This window comes from Macrosteles quadrilineatus, unplaced genomic scaffold (assembly GCF_028750875.1).
Source record: "Macrosteles quadrilineatus isolate MER2022 unplaced genomic scaffold, UCM_ALF_1.0 Scaffold_1__1_contigs__length_201487025, whole genome shotgun sequence".
NCBI lineage: Eukaryota > Metazoa > Arthropoda > Insecta > Hemiptera > Cicadellidae > Macrosteles > Macrosteles quadrilineatus.
This window is the reverse complement of record NW_026542594.1, coordinates 163,574,575-163,595,000: the sequence shown is the minus strand read 5'-3', so window position 1 is coordinate 163,595,000 and position 20,426 is coordinate 163,574,575. Positions and strand designations below refer to the sequence as shown.

The 20,426-nt window shown below is 34.8% G+C and overlaps 1 protein-coding gene across 1 annotated transcript; it reads left to right on the top strand.

Annotated features, from left to right (window-relative positions):
* Positions 1–1,621: 1,621 nt before the first annotated feature.
* LOC128983106 (mitochondrial thiamine pyrophosphate carrier-like) lies at positions 1,622–19,918 on the top strand. The gene is made up of 8 exons (XM_054402268.1): positions 1,622–1,931; positions 5,373–5,531; positions 9,029–9,184; positions 12,975–13,145; positions 14,040–14,199; positions 14,776–14,939; positions 17,561–17,731; positions 19,693–19,918. Exons 2-8 carry the CDS (start codon positions 5,409–5,411, stop codon positions 19,702–19,704), a joined length of 957 nt encoding a protein of 318 aa, XP_054258243.1. The 5' UTR covers positions 1,622–1,931; positions 5,373–5,408; the 3' UTR covers positions 19,705–19,918.
* The last annotated feature ends 508 nt before the right edge of the window (positions 19,919–20,426 follow it).

Here is a 20,426-nt window from a genome sequence, read left to right as displayed (position 1 = left end):
GAGTCAAAGGTATTGTCAAAGTTTTATTTGTATTTAAATTCAAAATTAATATATCACACGCTCAATAGTAGAGTGTCATCATTCTATATACACCTCTTTCTTCAGTCTCCTGCCTGTAGATACAAGCTGCATAATCTATTGGCGTCCCATTGAACTATGGTCTACCTTACCGACATATTTTGACATCAAAAATTACATGTTCTTGTTAATATAGCCAGTACCCTCCTCAATTGGACATCACACGTGCACTGATGCACTGTTACAATCTGTCAAGCGGTTTCGGAGTTCATAAAGGACTAACAAACAAACATACTCATTGGATTTTATTATAGACTAGCTGGCCCGACAGACGTCGTCCTGTCTTAATGTGGTTTTATGTCAAAAGCTCGTCCATTTTCAAGATGAGCTCGTTCGCATGGCTCAATCACGTCCTGGTTGAAGTTCGTTCGCTACGCTCACTCGCCTTTAGGTTGGAGCTCGTTCGCTGCACTCACTTGCCTACAGCTTAGCTCGTTCGCTACGCTAACTCGCCTCCAGGTTGAAGTTCGTTCGCTACGCTTACTCACCTTTTGGTTCCAAATTAGCTGTTGTCATAAATAAAAAAAATAATAGTGCTGCACCCTGTTGGTAAACCTATTTTCTTAAATATTACATTTAAATATGAGTACTCATAAGATTAACAAGGGAAACATCAGAGCCACTGGGGCGGAGCCCTTTTGACGGATCTGCACCAAACTTCACACAAACCATCCTTGAACAATGCTTAATAATGCCTGAAAGTTTCATTACAATCTGTCGAGCGGTTTCGGAGTCAATAAAGGACAAACAAACAAACATACATTGGATTTTATATAGATTTCGCCACACTACTCTGTTTACATACATACATGGTGGTTTACATAATGAACTTCCTACGCAAGGATTTAGGCCTAGTTCCGGAAAACAGCTGTTTGCGGGGTTTCACGTACTGGTATTAGTACTGTACTGTATAGAATGAGTTTTGAGTTTTTACCGGACACAAACCAGCTGATTATTATTTGGTCATGCACCGCTGGTCGAAACGGCACACGGAAGATTTCTCAGGTGCCGTTTGATGTCACTAACTGCTGACGTCACTTTGAGGGAACACCAATACCGCAACGTATACGGCTTCAGCCATCGGCCTCGATGGTGCAGTGGATAGCGTTGCGGGCAGATATTCCGAATGTTTCGGATTCGAATCCCGCCGGCGGCACTAACTTTTTATCAACAATTTTTTCATATCAGCAAGTTTGGTTGGTTTGGTTAGGTTATTACAGTTTAATTTTATAATTAAAAAATTATAAAACTGAACTTTTAGGCAATTATAATTTTATTTTATGAACAAAACTATTTTTTATATTAGTAAACCTTTATTCGATTTTTCCATTATCAGCACGTTTGGTTAGTTTGGTTAGGTTATGACAGTTTAATTTAATAATAGAAAATTATAAAATTGTCTGTTTCTTCAGACGCAGCAGTTAGTGACGTCAGCAGTTATTGACGTCAAACGGCACCTGAGAAGTCTTCCGTGTGCCCCACCGCATGTCTGGTTATCAGATTATAAACAAAAACATAACCTCTAGTTTTATGAATATGAGGAGTGATTTTTGGTTATTTAGTTGGTTAAGTATGTTTTATCTAACTTTATGGTTAAACCAAACCAAACAAAACCATAAACCAACGAGCTTAAACAAATGTAATGTATATTGAAGTGAACGAACAATAATTGAACATTAACACTAAGTTACAGTCACACACAAGTCATAAAAGTGGATCTGCTAATCGCATCTGAACAAACAGAACCCTAATGACGATAATTAATATATAGAAACCAGATACCAAACATACGCTGGAGGAGGTTTGAAGAGTGCAGATAGAAGCCAAGAGGTACAAATAAAATCATCCGAAAGGTAAGGCCTCGGTTAAGTAGGCCTAAGTTATAAGTTATGTTTCTTGAATTTATAACATTGCTACAGGTATGTCTATTAACTTAATAATTAAAATAGGCCTACACAAAATAAAAAAGTTGTGTAACTTAGGACAGTATTAGTAAGTTAGGCCTAGGCTAGGCATAAGTTAGATAAACTTGTGTACACAAATTGTTGAATTGATTTAAATAGGCGAAGCCTAAGTTACCGGTACACTAAATTAAGAGACAAAACCTTGTGTAGATTAGCTTCATAACCCAAGAATTTGAGACTGTTAGGCCTACTGGTTGAAACCAGAAAAGTTTAAACAACTTTTAAAAAAGCCTAGGACACCGCAAGCCCATACAATGTTAACTTACACACCCTATTCTAAAGTAGGGTAAACTTCCGTATCTGTTGTCAAAAACAACCGAATGAAAAATTATTCGATAACTTATATCGATTATTTCATTCAATAACTTATATATCGTTTGGTTTGATTAGGTTAGCTAAGGTAGCCTAACTTAAAGTGATGAGCATCAATAGGTCAACCAACGATGTAGGCTACCGATAACATAGGCCTAGTCTTCAGTTAAAAAGACATCGATGTTACATTGATGTTTTACTGGCGTTTTTTCAGTTTTTCATCTGCTCTCTGTAAATTATAGGCCTACTGCCTCAGCTAAGTTAAGTTAATTAACCTAAGTTACTTAAGTAAGTTAAGCATAGGTTACTCTAACTTAGGAGCATTGATTAAACACTGCCTTGGATTGGTTAAGTTAGTTTAAATGCTGCTTACTAACTTACACGTTCAAGATTGGCAGTTTCTCTTTCACATTTGCAAGACGAAATAAATAAATATCGGTATTAACTTAACTTACCTAAGCTTAGGCCTAATTTATCATGCTGGAGAGCAAGAGTGAGCGCTGCCTTTGAAATTTATTACATCCCAGTTAACTTAGGTAATTATATTCCGTATATCTAACTTACACTGGTTAAAAATGTATTGGGTTTCATGCAGATTCGTGACTGTAATTAAGTGTCTTGAAGTTAGGTTGGATTAGGAAGGTAAAGTTTAAGTTAAGCATTAAGAACTGACTTATTAATTTATGTTACCGGGGTACCTCCAGACTGTTTTTGTTCAATTAAAATAAGTTACAGTGTACGTGAAACACAGTATAACAATAAAAAAATGCTTGCATTCAATTTGAAATTTGATTTTAATGACTTGCACATAAAATAATTTTTCAGCTCTTTGCATGAAGTTAATCTAAAATAAACGGTATCAGCATTCTGACACATACTTTCTCCCATAAGTTTGTCAACAACCTTTATCATGTGTAAGCGGTGAGAGTAAATATACGGAAATGGGATTTGTACAATTTTGTTCAGAATTTAAAGGAATATAACATGTTAAATTTTTATCAAAATCGTTCGGGCCTTTTTTGGGAAAATCCGATTTTTCTGTTATTTAATGGGGGTTTTATGGGAAATGACATAGTTTACAATAACTTTTGAACCGTAAATTTTACAGAAATGGGATTTGTACAATTTCGTTCAGAATTTAAAGGAATATAACATGCTAAATTTTGATCGAAATTGTTCAGGCCATTTTTGGGAAAATCCGATTTTTCTGTTATTTAATGGGGGTTTTATGAGAAAATGACATAATTTACAATAACTTTTGAACCGTAATTTTTACAGAAATGGGATTCGTACCATTTTGTTCAGAATATAAAGGACTATGACATACTAAATTTTTATCAAAATCGTTCGGGCCATTTTAGGGAAAATCCGATTTTTCTGTTATTTAATGGGGGTTTTATGAGAAAATGACATAATTTACAATAACTTTTGAACCGTAATTTTTACAGAAATGGGATTCGTACCATTTTGTTCAGAATATAAAGGACTATGACATACTAAATTTTTATCAAAATCGTTCAGGCCATTTTCGGGAAAATCCTATTTTTCCGTTTTTTTATGGGGTTTTATGGGAAAATCCCCATTAAAAATAAAAATGTCTAAAAAATTTAAAAAAAAACATCATAATTGTAAGGACTATAACATACTATGTTAAATCAAAACAGTATTTTTTTCTAAAATCCTGTTTTCGTTATTTTATGGGGTTTTTATGGGAAAATAACATATTTGACCATAACTTTTGAACCGTAATTTTTACAGATATGGGATTTGTACCATTTTATTCAGAATTTAAAGGGCTACAACATACTAAATTTTTATCAAAATCGTTCGGGCAATTTTTGAGAAAATCCGATTTTTCCGGTTTTTTATGGGTTTTTATGGGAAAATCCCCATTAAAAATCAAAATTTCAAAAAAATGAAAAAAACGCCTGGAGATACCATAGATTAAAACCTACATACCAAATTTCATCGAAATCGGACCGCAGGTGTAGTCTCTAGCTCTGTACACATCCAGACACACAGACACACACACACACACACACACAGACATCACTTCGAAAACCACTTTTTTGGGTCCAGGGGGACCCAAAACGAATATATCCACTAAAAACTCAAACTCGAAAATTTTGACGAAAACAATACTTTCTCCATATACTATGGTATAGGGGGAGAAAGTAAAAGTACAACTTAATCGCACATGAATAGGTCTGGCGAACGAGGAGGCAGATTAAATGCTTAATGTTAAACTTACCAAATCGCTTTCATTGATGAATTATTTTTCCAAATTTCTATCCGTGAACATATATTTTTTTAACTTACTTTACCCCAATTTTATTAGTCATTGTGTGAACTTTTGCTTCAAAAATCATTAATTTTACATTGGGAAAGGTTTAATTGTACAATTATAGGTTACCGGTAAACTTACATACAGATAAAAAATAAAAATAAATAAAAACACTGTAAGTTCTTAGCCTACATGTAAAATTCCCATGTTGTTCTTATGAGGATGAAGTAAGTTAGAACCCCAATCTGACAAATGGAAATTTACTTATTTAGTCCGCAGATTTGCTGTGGCAGGGGTATTTTACTGCAAAAGCTATACTACAGGGAAGAAATTAAAAAATACATTCCTCTAATATTGTCTATGGCCAACTTACATAAGTTAATCTTTTAGATTAAGTAAGGCAACATGGATGTTCCTAAGTTACTCGCTGCATCACGCTATGGGTTGATTGTTGACTGAAAATAGCATATCTACTATAAAATAAATAGGCCTACATTAGTTCACATAAATGAATGATTATCCTACATAACAAGAAGAAATTGAATCCTCTTAGGTACTTGTGTCAGCTCCTCATTTTGTAATTGTTTAAATGTTTCTTATAACGGTTATTTTAAAATTAGGCCTTAACTTTATTACAAAGATATTAGTCACATGCAAAATTTGCTTCATAAGTCTTTTACAGTGTTTTCAAGATCTAAACTTAATCTCATTTTAACAATATGCGATTGTTTCAGGATTAATATATTAATGATTAGTTCTTATTCAACTTCATGTCTCACAGCGAAAAAGACACAAACGTTCCACGTTACATCCCTCTCCTAGCTGGTGGCTTCAGTGGAGTTGCCACACGGTTTATTTGCCAGCCGCTAGATGTTCTTAAGATCAGATTTCAGGTAAAGCAGCATGAATTAAGTTTAGGTAAAAAAACAAGGTGAAAAAATTGTGTGCTAAGAAATTGAAATTACTTGCTATAAAGCACATCATCTGCAAAGTTTCTATGATGCAAAATTGTGAAACTCTAGTTATATCTATGATGGTTGTTTAAAATCATCAAATTTCTCTATAGGAAAGAAGCTACCTATTTCCATAGGCCATAGGTAAGACTTAGATCCAGGACCGATTTACTTTTTACCTTGATACCACCAGAGGCTGAAATAATATTTGGATATAATATACAATATATAAGTTACTCATCACCACTAACTTAGGTCAAGATCAAGTGTTATTTAAATGGGGAATAATAAATGAATTGTTTAATAGATTTGAGTCCAACCACACAAATTGGCATTCACTTAATCTGCAGGTTTGCTATGGGGGGCCCTATTAAAAAAAAAAATTAAATAGAGTTTATTGGGTCCATATCAATTGATCCAGAAGAAAACAAATAATTAATAATAATACCCCCGCCGCAGCAAAACCTGTGGACTAAGCAAATTTCCATTTGCCTGTTTTGGATTTTAAATTAAATCTATTTAAGTAACATTAGGTTTAACAACTACCTAGGTTCAAGGTTTGTCGCTACAAAGAGGTTAAATACATTTTTTTTTTCAGTGAAATATAAATAGGTACCTAGCTTAGTATAGAATAAACAAACTTGCCAAGTTTGCTCAAAATATATCTATAAACAAGCAAACTACAAAAGTTAAGTAAATTCTCCATAAGTATAACATGGGAATTTTAAATTTTCATTTTATTTGATTCTGTTACCAGAAACCGCACAAAAACACTCCAGTGTAGTAAAATATTTGTTTTTTAAGCTCTTTGAAATGGTGTTAAGAGAAATTTTGAAATTTTATGTGTTTTGAGGGTCGAAAATGAGAAAAACCAACTTTTAGGCCTATCCTATAAAACTCCCCATAAATCCCCGTTCTTAGTCTGATCATGCTGGTTTGTAAAATAATTCATGTTTATCCTGCCCTACACCTTCAAGCCAAATTTCATCAAAATCGGACAAAAATTAATTAATCAAGTTTATGGCGTTCATGGACATATACTGTATAAATAACGACTAGTTTTTTTGGCCTCTAGGGACATCATAATGAAAAACTATATTGGTCCTGGGCCTAGGTCTTACCGTGCCATTTACAGTAGCCTAATTGCTATTTCCCTACAGGGAAATTCACTAAAATCATGAACATCTCCGTTCTCCCACTGTCATTAGGAAATTATCGAAGTCGCGATTGCAGCAAAATTCATATCATCTCCGGTGGTTGTGTAGACATCATTGTTGCTTTGCGGTCGTGTAGGCCTAGACATCATAATCATCTCCTGTGGACTTGTAGACATCTTAATCGTCTCCTGTTATTTAAAAAAAAAAAATTGATAATTTCTCTTATTCATGAAGACATCGTCATTGTTTCCTGCGGTCATAGTGAAATCCTGAATATTCCCCGTGGTAACTGAAACATCATCGCCTAGTTTTCCACGATTACTGCAAAATCATGAACACCTCCCGCGGTCATTATCGTCTTGAGCAGTCACGGAAACATCATTGTCGTCTTGAGCGATGGCGGCAAAAGCGTTAATTTTCTGATTGCGCGATCCTCGCCAAAGTGTCTGATATCGGTATCGAAATCCACTTTTGACGATTGTTTCTTGATATCGATACCATTGTCCAAATATCGTTGGTATCGAGATCTTGTAGCCTATCAACAATCAACACTTCTTTAATTAATAAATTTATATATATCAATACATTTTGGGCAGGCCCGGCCCCCTTGGGCCCCCTACCCCAGATACGTCACTGCTTAGTAGATTTCTCATCCTTGTGGATGAGCTGAAGACAATTTTATTGTTAGTTCCATCCGGTGTACTGTAGTAGTAGAGGTCGTGTTTTGTTTACAACTTGTTTCTTGTTATTTCAGTAATTTAAAACCTCGTTTAATCAAATAAAGCGATCTAATTATACACAATAACTGGTCTAGTGACAATAACCAAACCGTGAAGTAAAAATCATGAAATTAACCCTAAATAATAATAGAAACAAAATTTCATCGACACTAGATGGTGAACTAGACACAAAAAACGGGCTTCAAATTTTACAATGGAATGAGAAGTCTACTTGTGTTGGTTAGTCTATGATTTAGATTTGGCACCCTTTTCTAGCAATGCGAACACAACTAAAATTGGACATAAACTGAGGTGGACTAATGATATCATTTTTGGGGTGGTAATACTTTGGATCATTTAAAAGAATGCAAAACATGATGTGTCCTGTGAGTTAGTCGTCAGTCAAACACACTGCGGTAATCACCTTATGCTCGTTCAGGGTCCACCGTGGTCACTGTGTAGCGGATCGCTACAATAGCGCAAGTCACGTAACGACGATGCGCGCGCAGTCGGCCCGGGAAGGCACGTGCAACGAGCCAGGAGGGTAGTAGTGTGTCGACCGCCTGGAGCTGTACATCTTGACCGGATAAGTACTAGTGACTATGTCTAGATAACTTCGTAGGGGTTGGGGAAGGGTGTAGGTTAGGGTAGATAGTAATTAAATTATGTAATTTATTAGGTTCTCGAATGGTCGTGGTCTGGCCATCAATATCACAAATTTAGAATTCACATTTGCTAAATCTAGTTACCTTTTTCACGAATTAGAATAAGTCCATATATATATATTTCTCTGTTCACTATATTATAATTAGATACATTAAGAACATAAAAGCTGGCTGTGATAGGCAGCTAAGGTAATATTGTGCACTTTGACGAGTTAGATAATTAATTCCTTGCAATAGAGTTGGGTTAAGACAGGAAATGTGCGTGATTTGGCAGTGGTTAGAGGAAGATATATAGGGCCCAGGTATCTTCATTTACACTCATACTACTCCACATCATCACAACTGCACTGGATTCTTGAGAGGGCGATGGCGTCTGCACCCCTTGCAGACACGAGGTTATCAAGTTTTATGTTAATTAATATAAATAATATGCGTAACAATGTGGTTGAGCATTATGAATAATCTGAATACCAAAACAACCACCTTCAAAACAAGCTTATCAAGTTTTTTCTAGCGTTTGCCGTGTTTTTGATGCCATACTCGAGCAAAAGTAATTTCATTAAAAAACCTGGTTCATTAGTATGGACTATCTTATGACTTATTTTGTGTACAATATTTAAAAACATATAGCCTTTTCAATTTTAAAACAAGTTGTAAACAGGAAAAAAATTCTAATGCTTTCCAGTAAAAGCAGTTCAAACCCCTAAATGATTTCACGGAAATCATTTACTGACTTCCCGGGAATCAAACGTGGCCCTCTCGCACCATGTGAGACACTAACCATTAGGCTACAACAGACTCAAAACATTACTTAGAATTTATTCAAAAACCTTTTGGATAATTGCAAGCCGTATCTTACACAAGTTGCCTGGCTCAACTGGTTTTTCTTGTTTCAGCTTCAAGTGGAACCCATTGCAAAAAGTGGAGTAGAGTCTAAATATAAAAGCATTCCCCAGGCTACACGGTTGATCATTCTAGAAGAGGGAGTTGGTGCACTATGGAAAGGTCATGTTCCAGCTCAATTTCTGTCTCTCACCTACGGAATGATCCAGGTAACAGAGCAATCAGAAACCATCTATCATCAAATATCCAATAATACACCGAGAGCATATGTAGGATTTATTATCTCTCGATTTTTTACATTGCATTTTAATAACATGTAACCGTACCCAGTTCTCTTATCTTTAAATTGAAACTGGACCATGTTAAAAAAATGTCCTGTACGTGACAGTTAGATGGATAAAACGCTAGAATGTTTGCTATTGAGAACATGCTCAATTGTATTTCATAGTACACAAATTTAAACTCAAATAACTTGGTAACATACAATGTCTACAAAATGTGATAATTAAATTTAATACTTTTTAAATGTAAACTCATAATTACTTGACTTGAATAACCCTCAAGATTTATTTATTATTGATCTAGTATTAACTTAAAACCATCTATAATATTAAAACGAAACAGAGTTTTTTTATTTCACGATTCTGAATCAACCACTTGACGGATTTTCATGATTTTTGTGTTGAAAGAAAGATAATTTTGAGAACTAGGGAATGTCGAAGCCATAATTTTAGTTTAGGGTTTCAGTTTTTTCGAAATTAAGTTTTAATTTTTTAAAAGTCTAGCAGCCGACGCTAGCAATTTAAAGTATTTTCAATGCTGGTTTAACTAACAGCTGGTTTATAACTGTCATTGAAATGTTTATGTTACGAGTTGTTTGTTTACAAAAATATTGCTCGTTGGTATTTGCGTTTGCTTACATACGATTTCACTTTAAAATGTAGGTAGTTTTCCCTTACCGTGAAGGATCTGCGTTATCAGGAAATGTGTTATTTTTAACTAAACATCTCAAACACTTGCGTTCAATCAAGTTTTTTCGTAAATACAATCTGTGTAAGTATTTAGTTTATGCATTGCAAATATCAACTCATATTTGGGAAATATTTTTTCAGCAGTTTATCGCTTAATTGTTTAAGATATAAGTGGTTTACGTGTTGATACTTCTTTTTCTGTATGTTTGAATGTGAGTATGTCGGCATACTAAAATTTTGGTTAGTAGGCTAATGAAAGCGTCAATCGGTGTAGTAGGTCTCTTTAAAACTGTTAAATAAACTGCAGGGTGCAGCAGAAACCAAAGTCGACTCACCATACCAACTATCCCCGTAGTACTGATGATTCAGAAACTCGGGCACTGACCAAAGAACCGAAAAACCTTAATAGTGGGTTAGATAATAAAGTGCAGAGAAAATATACAGACCAGTTCAAGATAACGGCCCGGAGGTCGAAATAAAAAAGAACAGAGAGATAAGAGAAATGTGTTAACACCGAAATATAGGGATGCTTTCCAGAAGTAGGTAAAGCTTGGATGGACAGGCTGTGCATAAACTTTTAAAAAGTATATTGCAAGGAGTACCACACGATAGACGGGAAATATCAAGTTATGAAATGCATCCTCAGACTGGGGTCCAAATTTTGAATAGGCAGGTGATAGAAAAGAATCCTCATAAAAGTTTCAGTGGTCACGGAGGTAAGATAAGGTACGGTAAGTACATATATTAAGTAAGTACATAAGTAGTACAGTATGCAATTGGAGGTGGCATGTAGCTACTCTACTCAAAACCAGTGTGAATCGGTCGCCAATCTCACTTCAAGATTTTTCAAATCGACACAAAATGCTGTTTTATGGTAAAATTATCGGATTTAAAATACATATTGCCATATTTTAGGTCTATATTCGAATGGAATAAATAGGTGGTCACGTTACATTTGTTTATAAGGTGATCTTCCCCATTAAAACTGCCAGAATTTGTGTATATGCGTGTAAACTAAATGTTCTGAATTATTCAGTTTTAGTTGACAAGTGGATTCCCGTACGTAGGACGGGCTATCAGCTCGTCTCAATAAAAAAAATAGCTCTGTATTTAGGTTTTTTCATTATAGTTTTTTATTAGGTAGAATACCTTGGACATTTTGCTTCTTTGGTTCAAAGTTGTTTACTTCAACAACCACCAATGATTAACTGATAACAGCATGCTGCAGATGAGTAAAATAAGGCACTTTTTAAATCTTCTTTTGTTTTTTAATTTTGTTATTACTAGGCGTACATTACCTTAATTATCTTCCTTGTCACCAAGACCAGCGATGCCGGATAGGTTGTTTCAATTACTAATACTAAATAAATACTAATAAAAACTTCTTTTTTAAAATCAAATCTTTTATATCATGGCAGTGGATGTATCAAATCTTTGAAAAAACTCTTACAATATAATATGGCCTATCTTTTAGCCAGGGCAGTGCTAAATTTAGAAGCTTCCAGGTTCTTCAGTGTTTGGGGGTAGGCTACCGGTATTGTAGATGGTCGGGTATGAATTTTTTGTTTTTGAGAGTCTGCAGAAAGGGATGTCTATTTCATTGTTATGCCTGGTTTTATGTGTATGTATAGTACTTCTGGTAGGGAAATTCAAAAAGTTGTTTTTAACATTGACAGAACACAGAAGGGTGTATTGGCTATAGACTGTTAAGACATTTGTTTTCATGAAGAGTTACTTACAATGATCCAGTCTTACTAAAAGTAACTATACAATTAATTGACGTTGCTATACATGTATTTAATGTCGATGGCAATAAATGGATTTTATTTTATTTGCCTTCTGGAGTAATAGGATATCGTTGCAAGCAGGCACATGTTTCCATAGCATTAGGTCATAGCTCAATTCACTATGGAAGAGAGCGTGGTATACCACCAGCAAATAGTGTGGACTTATTATCTGAGTGAGTTTTCTAAGCAGATGTACAACTCTTGACAGTCTTGTGCTGACCTCATCTATGCTTGGTCCATATAAGTTTCTGGTCCATTCTAAAGCCAATGAGAAAGACTACGCCATTTTCTTGGACATGCTTAGCCAAAGTGCAAACAATCGCTTGTGTTTTGTCTTCATTTAGCTTTTACAGTACATTTTCTCTCCAATATTACTTCTAGGCCTACACATAGTCTCTTCAATATTATTTATTTTGTAAATGATAGACGTGTGAGGAAAAAAATGACCACACATATTGACCATTGACTTTGATATGCATTCAAAGTCAATGTGTTTGTTATTTCCCAGGCATTTTTGGTTAGGTTTGCATTATCCATAATCCCTCAGCCCCACATTATTGTGGATAATCAGGATTATACTCTAATAGCATTGACTATAGGGGAGCGAGCTGGCGTAGTGGTTAGAGCGCGGGACTTCAGTCCCTGAGGTCCTGGGTCCTGGGTTCGATCCCCACCAAGTCACCAATGGATTTTATCTAAGTGATAATGCCGCAACCCCTAGTTCTAGCCTGAAGTAATGTGAAAAGCAATCCCAGGCTCATGCCTAGCGTCCTAGGGGTGGGGGGGGGGGGGGAATAGCATTGACTATACACAGAATAGACTTCCCATGTTATGTAACAATTTGAAGCGAAGAAAATAGATGAAGTTCAGGACCATCTCACTTGAGGGCACTAGTGTATTGGGTTAAATGTTGTATCAATAGTCAAATGTTGAATATAAATTAAAATCAACGCAGTATCATAGCAAACAGCTGATTGGTATACCACTTGACACATAATATTGTAATTAGTTGGTACTAGACCATCTCAAAAGGTTACACCACATTTTTGGCTTCATATTTTACATTACATGGGAAGTTGACTACTCCCCAATCAAACAATCGTGGCAAAGACACCAGAAGTAATAAGTAAGTAAGTAAGAAGTAAGTTTTTATTCTGTGTATAGTCAATGCTAATACTGCTAATAGTTATTGCAATCCTTATAAAGTTTTGTTTGAACTTATTTGGATATTTTTTTTTCAGTTTGGTGTCTACAATGGCTTGGTTAAGGAATCAAAAAGCTATCCACTGTTAGCGGATAACAAATCTAAAGTGGAGTTTGTTTGTGGATTCACTTCAGGATGCTTGGCTACTATCTTTTCGTTCCCATTTGACATCGTTCGAACACGGCTCATCATCCAAGGAAATAACAAGGCATGTAAAATTTATTTTAAATCAACGTGGATACACAAGTATCATACAATTTCAACTTCGTAAGCATACTTTGCATAACTATGGATCACGAGAATTGATTTTGTCCCCTGAATAGTTGGGGTTTTGCTTGGTTTTACTGACTACGATCAGCTGTTTCAGTAGCCAGGATATTTTATTTCGGCTTAGAGCCCAATAACCAGGGACAGCTGGGTCCAGTTTAGAACCATCAAAAAGCTACTGACTTTTCTCTTGATCGAACCAGCGACCTTTTGATTGTCAGGCGAGCAATATGACCATTCAGCTACCCAGACAGTTATTACTAAATAACCTTAATAAGCTCAATCTTAATAGGTACCTAGGATGTCTCATAGGCATAGTCTGGTGTAATTTTAAGGACATAAATAGGTCTCCCTATTATTAGCTGGATCAAACTTTTCTTAAATTACTCTAATGTAAATTTTCAGCCCATTTGGGTTGTTAGTTTTTGTGTTAACTTGGAGAAACACATGATACAGATTACCGATGTAAACAATCATCATTATCTAAATTTAAATATTGCCTTCGTCAGCCAGCTCCTGTATTGTTACCAATGTAACGGCCGTTTCAGCATCACTGTGCCATCATCAGACTGTTCAGCCAGTCTCAGCTGACTGTTTCAGCCAAAAGGTTAAACAACGCCTTTTGGCTGATCAGTCTGATGATGGCACAGTGATGCTGAAACGACCGTAACATTGGTTTGGTAACAATGCAGGAGCTGGCTGACGGAGGTAATATTTCAATTTAGTTATAGAACCAGCTCAGGGGCTAGAAAATATGGATTTCATCTCTATCTTCTATGTAATACGAAATAGGTTGTTTGTTATTTCACATTACTTAACAACAGCAATTTTCTAGGTATACAAAAACATGTTTCATGGGCTGAATCATATATATAAGCACGAGGGGGTTCGTGGCTGGTTCAAAGGATTGTCTCCTACACTTCTACAGATAGGACCACTTTCAGGACTCCAATTTGCTTCATACCATTTCTTTAAGAGACTCCTTAAAGAGTTTGGTAAGTACTAAGTAGGTTAGTTAAATTAAGAAAAGTGTTTTTAATGGTTAATAGTTGCTTTTGAATCCCTGTGTAGTGTGTATTAAAACATACATATTTTACAAGCTCACATTTTTAACAAACTATGTGTGCACACTTTGTACAGGAAGCCATATAATAAATAATTACTGTAGTTGGAACCTCAAAATGTTCAAAACATAAGCTTTATTTTTATGATATTAATCATCCAATTGAGTTTACTTTACTAAAGTATAATTGTATCAATAGACCTAGTAAAAGACTACTGGCCTTAATGAAATGGTTCTGGCTAAAGAAACTTATGGTTTTAATGGGTAACAAAAATAAATATCATTTGATTAATTTTACACTCATCCATCAGTAATTTTCACCTTAAAATACACACTTGGCCATGTCTGTATCACACAAATCTGACCTAATCCATCCTGACTCCATCAGTAGATTACGGAAAGTGTTGCAAAGTAGTAAATTATACAACCTTGTTCTATTAAGTACGGTAACAGTTTTAGTTTTATTTTATTTTTTTTGTAAATGTTAATTTAATTGTTATTTTGTCAGAAACCAAGTCCAACATGACAAGCAAGTGGTTCACAGTGTCAGAGACGGCTGTCGCTGGCTCGATGGCTGGCTTTACTGCCAAAATACTAGTCTACCCTTTGGATCTCTTTAGGAAGCGATTGCAGTTCCAGGGTTTCCAACAAGCTCGCAAAGGCTATGGAAAGGTATGAAAACAAAATTTGATTACCTATATTGTGTGATTAGAGGTTAACTGTAAGATTGGACCATGAGGTCCTAAGTTAGCTTCAATAAAGAAGGATTTTCATTTCATTAATTAATTTTATTTTGTAATTCATTCTTGTAAACTTCTGTGAAACCACGAGTGTACACTAGCTAAGTTTTAAATCACAGTTCATTGAAAGTTTAAAATATTTTTTAAAGGTACAGGGGGAAAACAATTACACAAAAAGACAACATACTTAAAAGAAAATATTTTTTCAAAGTTTACTAAAAGAATTATTTCAGTTATGAACTGAAATGATATTGTTTGAACAGCAATGTGACCGTGATCATGTTTGCTTTAGCTAAACACTGTTAACACTTCTACACATAGTTATAGAGAGCTACTTGTTTGCTGCATTGGTGATTGCTTTGGAAAGTTTCTTGAGATTTAGGAAAAGGGTGGGGGGAGGAGCAAAGAGTAAAGAAAGAGCCTAACAGATTAGACAATTCCATTAAAAAGAAAAAATCAGCATTAAAATTTTTTTTATTAAGAGGACTAAGGTGTTCACACTGCTTAGTCATTGATTGGACATTTTCAACCAAATGAAATAAAACAGTTATTCTTAAAGTAAAATTTTGGCAGTCCAATGTTCCTTCAAGCAAGCATGTTGTTTCTACTAATTCTTTAACCACTCATTGGTCGCATAACATTATGTGTAACTTTTAACTTACAAAGATTATAACGAAATAAAAATTCATTTCTTAGCATTGTGTATCTATTAAACTGTATACCATACTGATATTTCCATAGTGATATGAAGTAGGCCTACCCATTAAAATTTACTTAAGTGAAATTTTAAATTATTAGATACATATTTTATTTTTACCAATGGAGAAAGACGATTCTTTGAGTCCCTTAGAAGTAGAACACTACGACATTCTATACCAGTCAGTGTGTAATAGGCTGGCCAACCCACCGACCGCCAGGATGGTTGTTGAGTTCTTACACACTGGGATGGATGAAGGGTCAGTTCAGGGCCAGACAGTCTGTGACAAGATAATTGAAGTGGCTAACACACCAGATAAACCTCTAGACCAGGGTCAGTTCATGGACCTGATGAGGGATGTGGCGTTGTCTGTGCATACATGGGACAGGATCTGGACCTTTCATATGGCGTTCAATGTCCGACTCATGGAAATGATCTTGTCATCAATCCCATCAGAAGATATGTCCAGGAGTCGTGTTTAGTTAGCCTAGTAACATTTTGTGTATACTATCTTTGTGCTTGGTAAATTATTTTGGAATTGTTTAGTGGAATTTGTTTAACTGGCAGGTATTTCCATTTTACTGTGTACAAGGTTCTATGTGACTTAAGTTCTATATGTTCCACAAACTGTGAAATCTTTTATTTAACACATTCACTACTGGGTGTCAGGAGACTATACATACAGAGTGAGTGTAACAGCAACAGCTGGTATTGAATCTGTTAAACACATCATTCATAGGAGCTATTGAGGAAAAATGTAGAGGGGAGATATCATTCTTCTGTTAAAGTTATTGTAACTCAAATAATGATGCCCTTCTCTGACTATTTGAAGCTAGGAGATGGATAACTTTTATTTGAGTGTAACCACCTAAACAAGAAAAAGTACAGACTGTTCATTGTAGTTGCGACTAATTTTATTCAAGACTTGAATGGAACACTCTACCATGTGCTAGTGTAGAAAAAAATGTTACCGGTACTGTGAGATATTATCCTGTCATACAGTACAAATACATTAATAGTTATGCTTTGTAGTTTCAAAACCTACGCATCAAACATACTAAAATAAAGGGTTAGGCAATAAAACGGCTCGATAAAAGAAATCACCAATAATTTATTAGGAAAAAAGTATAGTTATTTTACCAAACGTCTTCTTAAGTACATGAGTAATTTTTTCTTCATAAACTATATTTTTTTTAAGACCTGTAGTGTCAGAAAAAGGGCATCGTTCTTGGTTTTGCGCGCTTCGTTGAAATCGTTTATGTCTGTAAAAGTCTACATTTGTTTTGTAACTCTTTGTCGTGCTAGTAGTAGCTTCAAAGTTATTCACCCAAAGGAGGATAGCTTTCCTTGATGGCACGGGAGCCTGTGGCGGTAGACTGAACTCACAATGGAAAGCGCCCTGAGCACAAACCACACTATCCACTGGGAAAGGGGTAAGAGTGGGCGTAACCAATTCCGCAAAAGAGGTACATGAGGTATGTCAGGCGATAGCCCTGCCGAACGCAAACTATAGTTTTTGTAACGAAAAATATAGTGACCCGGAGGTAACTTCCGTGATGCGCTCGATGGAAGGTTAAGGTCATTTCTCCAGTGGTCTCATAACCCCCCCCCCTCTCTCCAGTTGGAGTAAGAATTGTGCCTTTTTTACTGCCTCATTCTAGAAACTAAAACTTGCTGTTCAGCTAATTAATTAGTAAAACTCGCCTAAACTTTTGTTTTAGAACTTGTTAAAACATTGAGTCTGAACATATGTTTCACTTCATGTTTTGTTGATAGCACCATTAACTTTTGTATCACAACCTCAAATACTATTGATTCATCCACTATGAATTTATGTTTCACAACTTGTGTTGCAGAACTTCACCTGTTCCAGTCTTGTTACATGTGTCACAGAGACTGTTAGAGGAGAGAGGACAGTGGGTCTATTCAAAGGCCTTACTCCGAGCTTGGTTAAAGCTTCTATTGTCAATGCTCTGATATTCACCTTCTATGAAGAAATGTACAGTTACCTACTGCGCTTACATCAGGTAATATTTGGTTAACATTATGATATAGGCCTACTGTACAAATCAGACATACAGAGATTTTAAGTTTATCGTCGTGGCTCCAGTCATTGCTAGTTTTCATTTTTATTTTCTGGTACATGGATTTTGGGTTTTGCAACTGTAGGCAAGCTGGACAAGCTATCTGCAAAATGTGGCATTACAATGTTTGATGTACACATTATAATGTCAATAATTAATTATTATAACTGAGTTGACTTTAAATTTGACTTTCCAAACTAGAATAAAATAAACTGTTACCTTGTTTAATATATTTTTTTCTTCTTGCGACGACCGGTTTCGTGACAACAGCCACATCATCGGGTCAATCCTCATAGAACGATTTGTTATATATACAAGTTTTTAGCTAACACAAAACAAAAACCCATTATATTTATAAAGTATTTACAAACAGAAACCATCGCGATGCTTGCACGCTTACGTCGAGCCGGCCGCAACTGGAGTTACGTCGAAGGTCAAGGTGAAGTCATCTGAAATCAACTTGGTTTCCTTTCTCTGTCTAGTTAGATTATAGTGTGAAACAACTCGTTCGCCTGACTGATTTTGTCATTTAAAATATGTTTTGTTTCTAATTTAAAGGCCTTATATATTTCAAAATTTTCCGAGAGCTGTCGTTTTGGCCTTATTGTTGCATGTGTGAATTCCTGTCATATTTTCTTCCACTTTTGAATAGTTGTGGTTGCTACTGACTAGATGTTTGGCGTAATTTATTTTGAATTGGGGTGTTTTTTGATAAATGTTTTTTATATCAGGTTTTAAATGAGCGCCTAGTTTGGCCGATGTAAAATTTGGGGCAATCTGTGCAGGTCATCTTATAAATCATAATCAACTTAAAAATCGTCTTATATACTGTTTCATGAGCATAGAATTACTAAATTTGAGGTTTGGGAGATTACATTGAGCCTGTTTTTGAAACATTTCGTCATAGAGAAGAAATGATTTGATCGCTACATGAAAAGGGCCCAGCAGCATTTTATATAAAACACTATAAAATATTTATTTATATTGGCCTTTATAACTATGCATGTTCATGTAGGGGAATAAATTTACTTTCATTTTCTATAGTTGGTATTTGGGTTTTATGTGTTTGAAAAATAATATACATGTTTGAATAACAAAATGTTTTTTTTTTCTAAAAAAATATAAAGATTTATAAAAGTGATAAAGATTTATAGAAATGACCATTTTCCATGAAAAATTCTTAATTAATTTAATTTATAATGTTATTGCCTTTAAAAAAATGTGTACTTTTCTTGAGAAAAAATGTATTCGGGTTTTGTCTGAGATTTGTAGCGCAAAATCGTAGAATTTGCCATTTTTGGTTTTTAAGCCATAACTTTCTAAAACAAAATGGCAATTAAAATATTTTTACATTTCCATGTAGGGAAATAAATTTTAAACATTTTGTATATCTTGAATTTCACATAAAGAATTTTTGGTTCATGCAACCTTTGCAACAAAGTTTTACTTTACAAATTTCAAAAACCAATTTTTTATTATTTTTTCTACCTAATAGCATACATAATGTACTAAATATTTATTCTGTTGCCATTTTCAAATTCTTCATTCATTACAAACAAGTATTACGGTTCAATAAGTTTGATCTGTTGGTTTTGTTTTTGAAAATATGACTGCAAAATGGCCAAAAATGCCTAGCCACTACAGAGAACGCCAATAGCCAGTTGGAGGGTTAATCGAGTCAGTACTGTAGTTAGATGATGATTTATTTATTAAGATCTCAATATTAACTATAGATGTAGATTTAAAGCTAAGATGGTTTGTCCTGTTACAATTTGCATTTATGGTTTCATAGATTGTTCATGTTTCTTAATGTTCAATCTTTGACTATTAATACAACTTCAGTATCCAATAGTCAATTGTTCTATGTAAATGTACTACACAATAACAGCAGTCCTTTTCTGCAGGTTCCTAGATAGCTGTGAAGTATGTCTACAGGAACTGGAAATGAGGATCAGGAATCTGTGAAATGTGTGCCTTTACCAATTTATTGTTAATCTGTGATTATGTTCCTTTATTATTAGGTTAAAATATCTTTATTAATCACAATTTATGTAGTAATATGTGTTATAGCTCTTTTGAGTAACGTCATATTCAGTATTGTATTTATGTTTTCTTTATAAAAACTCTTATAAGTAAAATCATCTAATTTATAACCCACTTTTAAATTTCATGATGGATAGCCTCTGGATCATTAAAATTAGCAGAATATGGTTTATTTTACCTTGCCTAAAATGATCCTGTATAGTTGTCAGTTGTCACACACAACAGCTGTTTTGTGCTACAATGAGCACATCTTCAAAGTGAAGAAACACAAAGTCAACTCATTTATCCTGCGGTTGAGCACGTCAAAAAACACATAAAGTACATGAAGTTCACACAAAAACACATATTACAAACACTTGGCCAAGCACCGCGAACACGGGACGCGGCGCCGGTAATGTGTAGGAGTCATTTTGGCGGTGTTAAATCACGCAAATTTCCTGTCGTTGCTCAAACCATACTGAAATTAACCTAACAACCTCGTCAAAGTGCACAATAATACCTCAGCTGCATATCACAGCCAGCTTTTATGTTATTTAATACATCTAATTAATGAATAGTGAACAGAGATTTAACAATATAAATGGACTAATCTGAT

Coding starts and splice junctions, on each gene's coding strand:
- LOC128983106 (XM_054402268.1), top strand. CDS start 5,409: ATGTCTCACAGCGAAAAAGACACAAACGTTCCACGTTACATCCCTCTC. Junction 13,146..14,039: donor TCATCCAAGGAAATAACAAG/GCATGTAAAATT, acceptor GCAATTTTCTAG/GTATACAAAAACATGTTTCA. Junction 14,200..14,775: donor GAGACTCCTTAAAGAGTTTG/GTAAGTACTAAG, acceptor TTATTTTGTCAG/AAACCAAGTCCAACATGACA.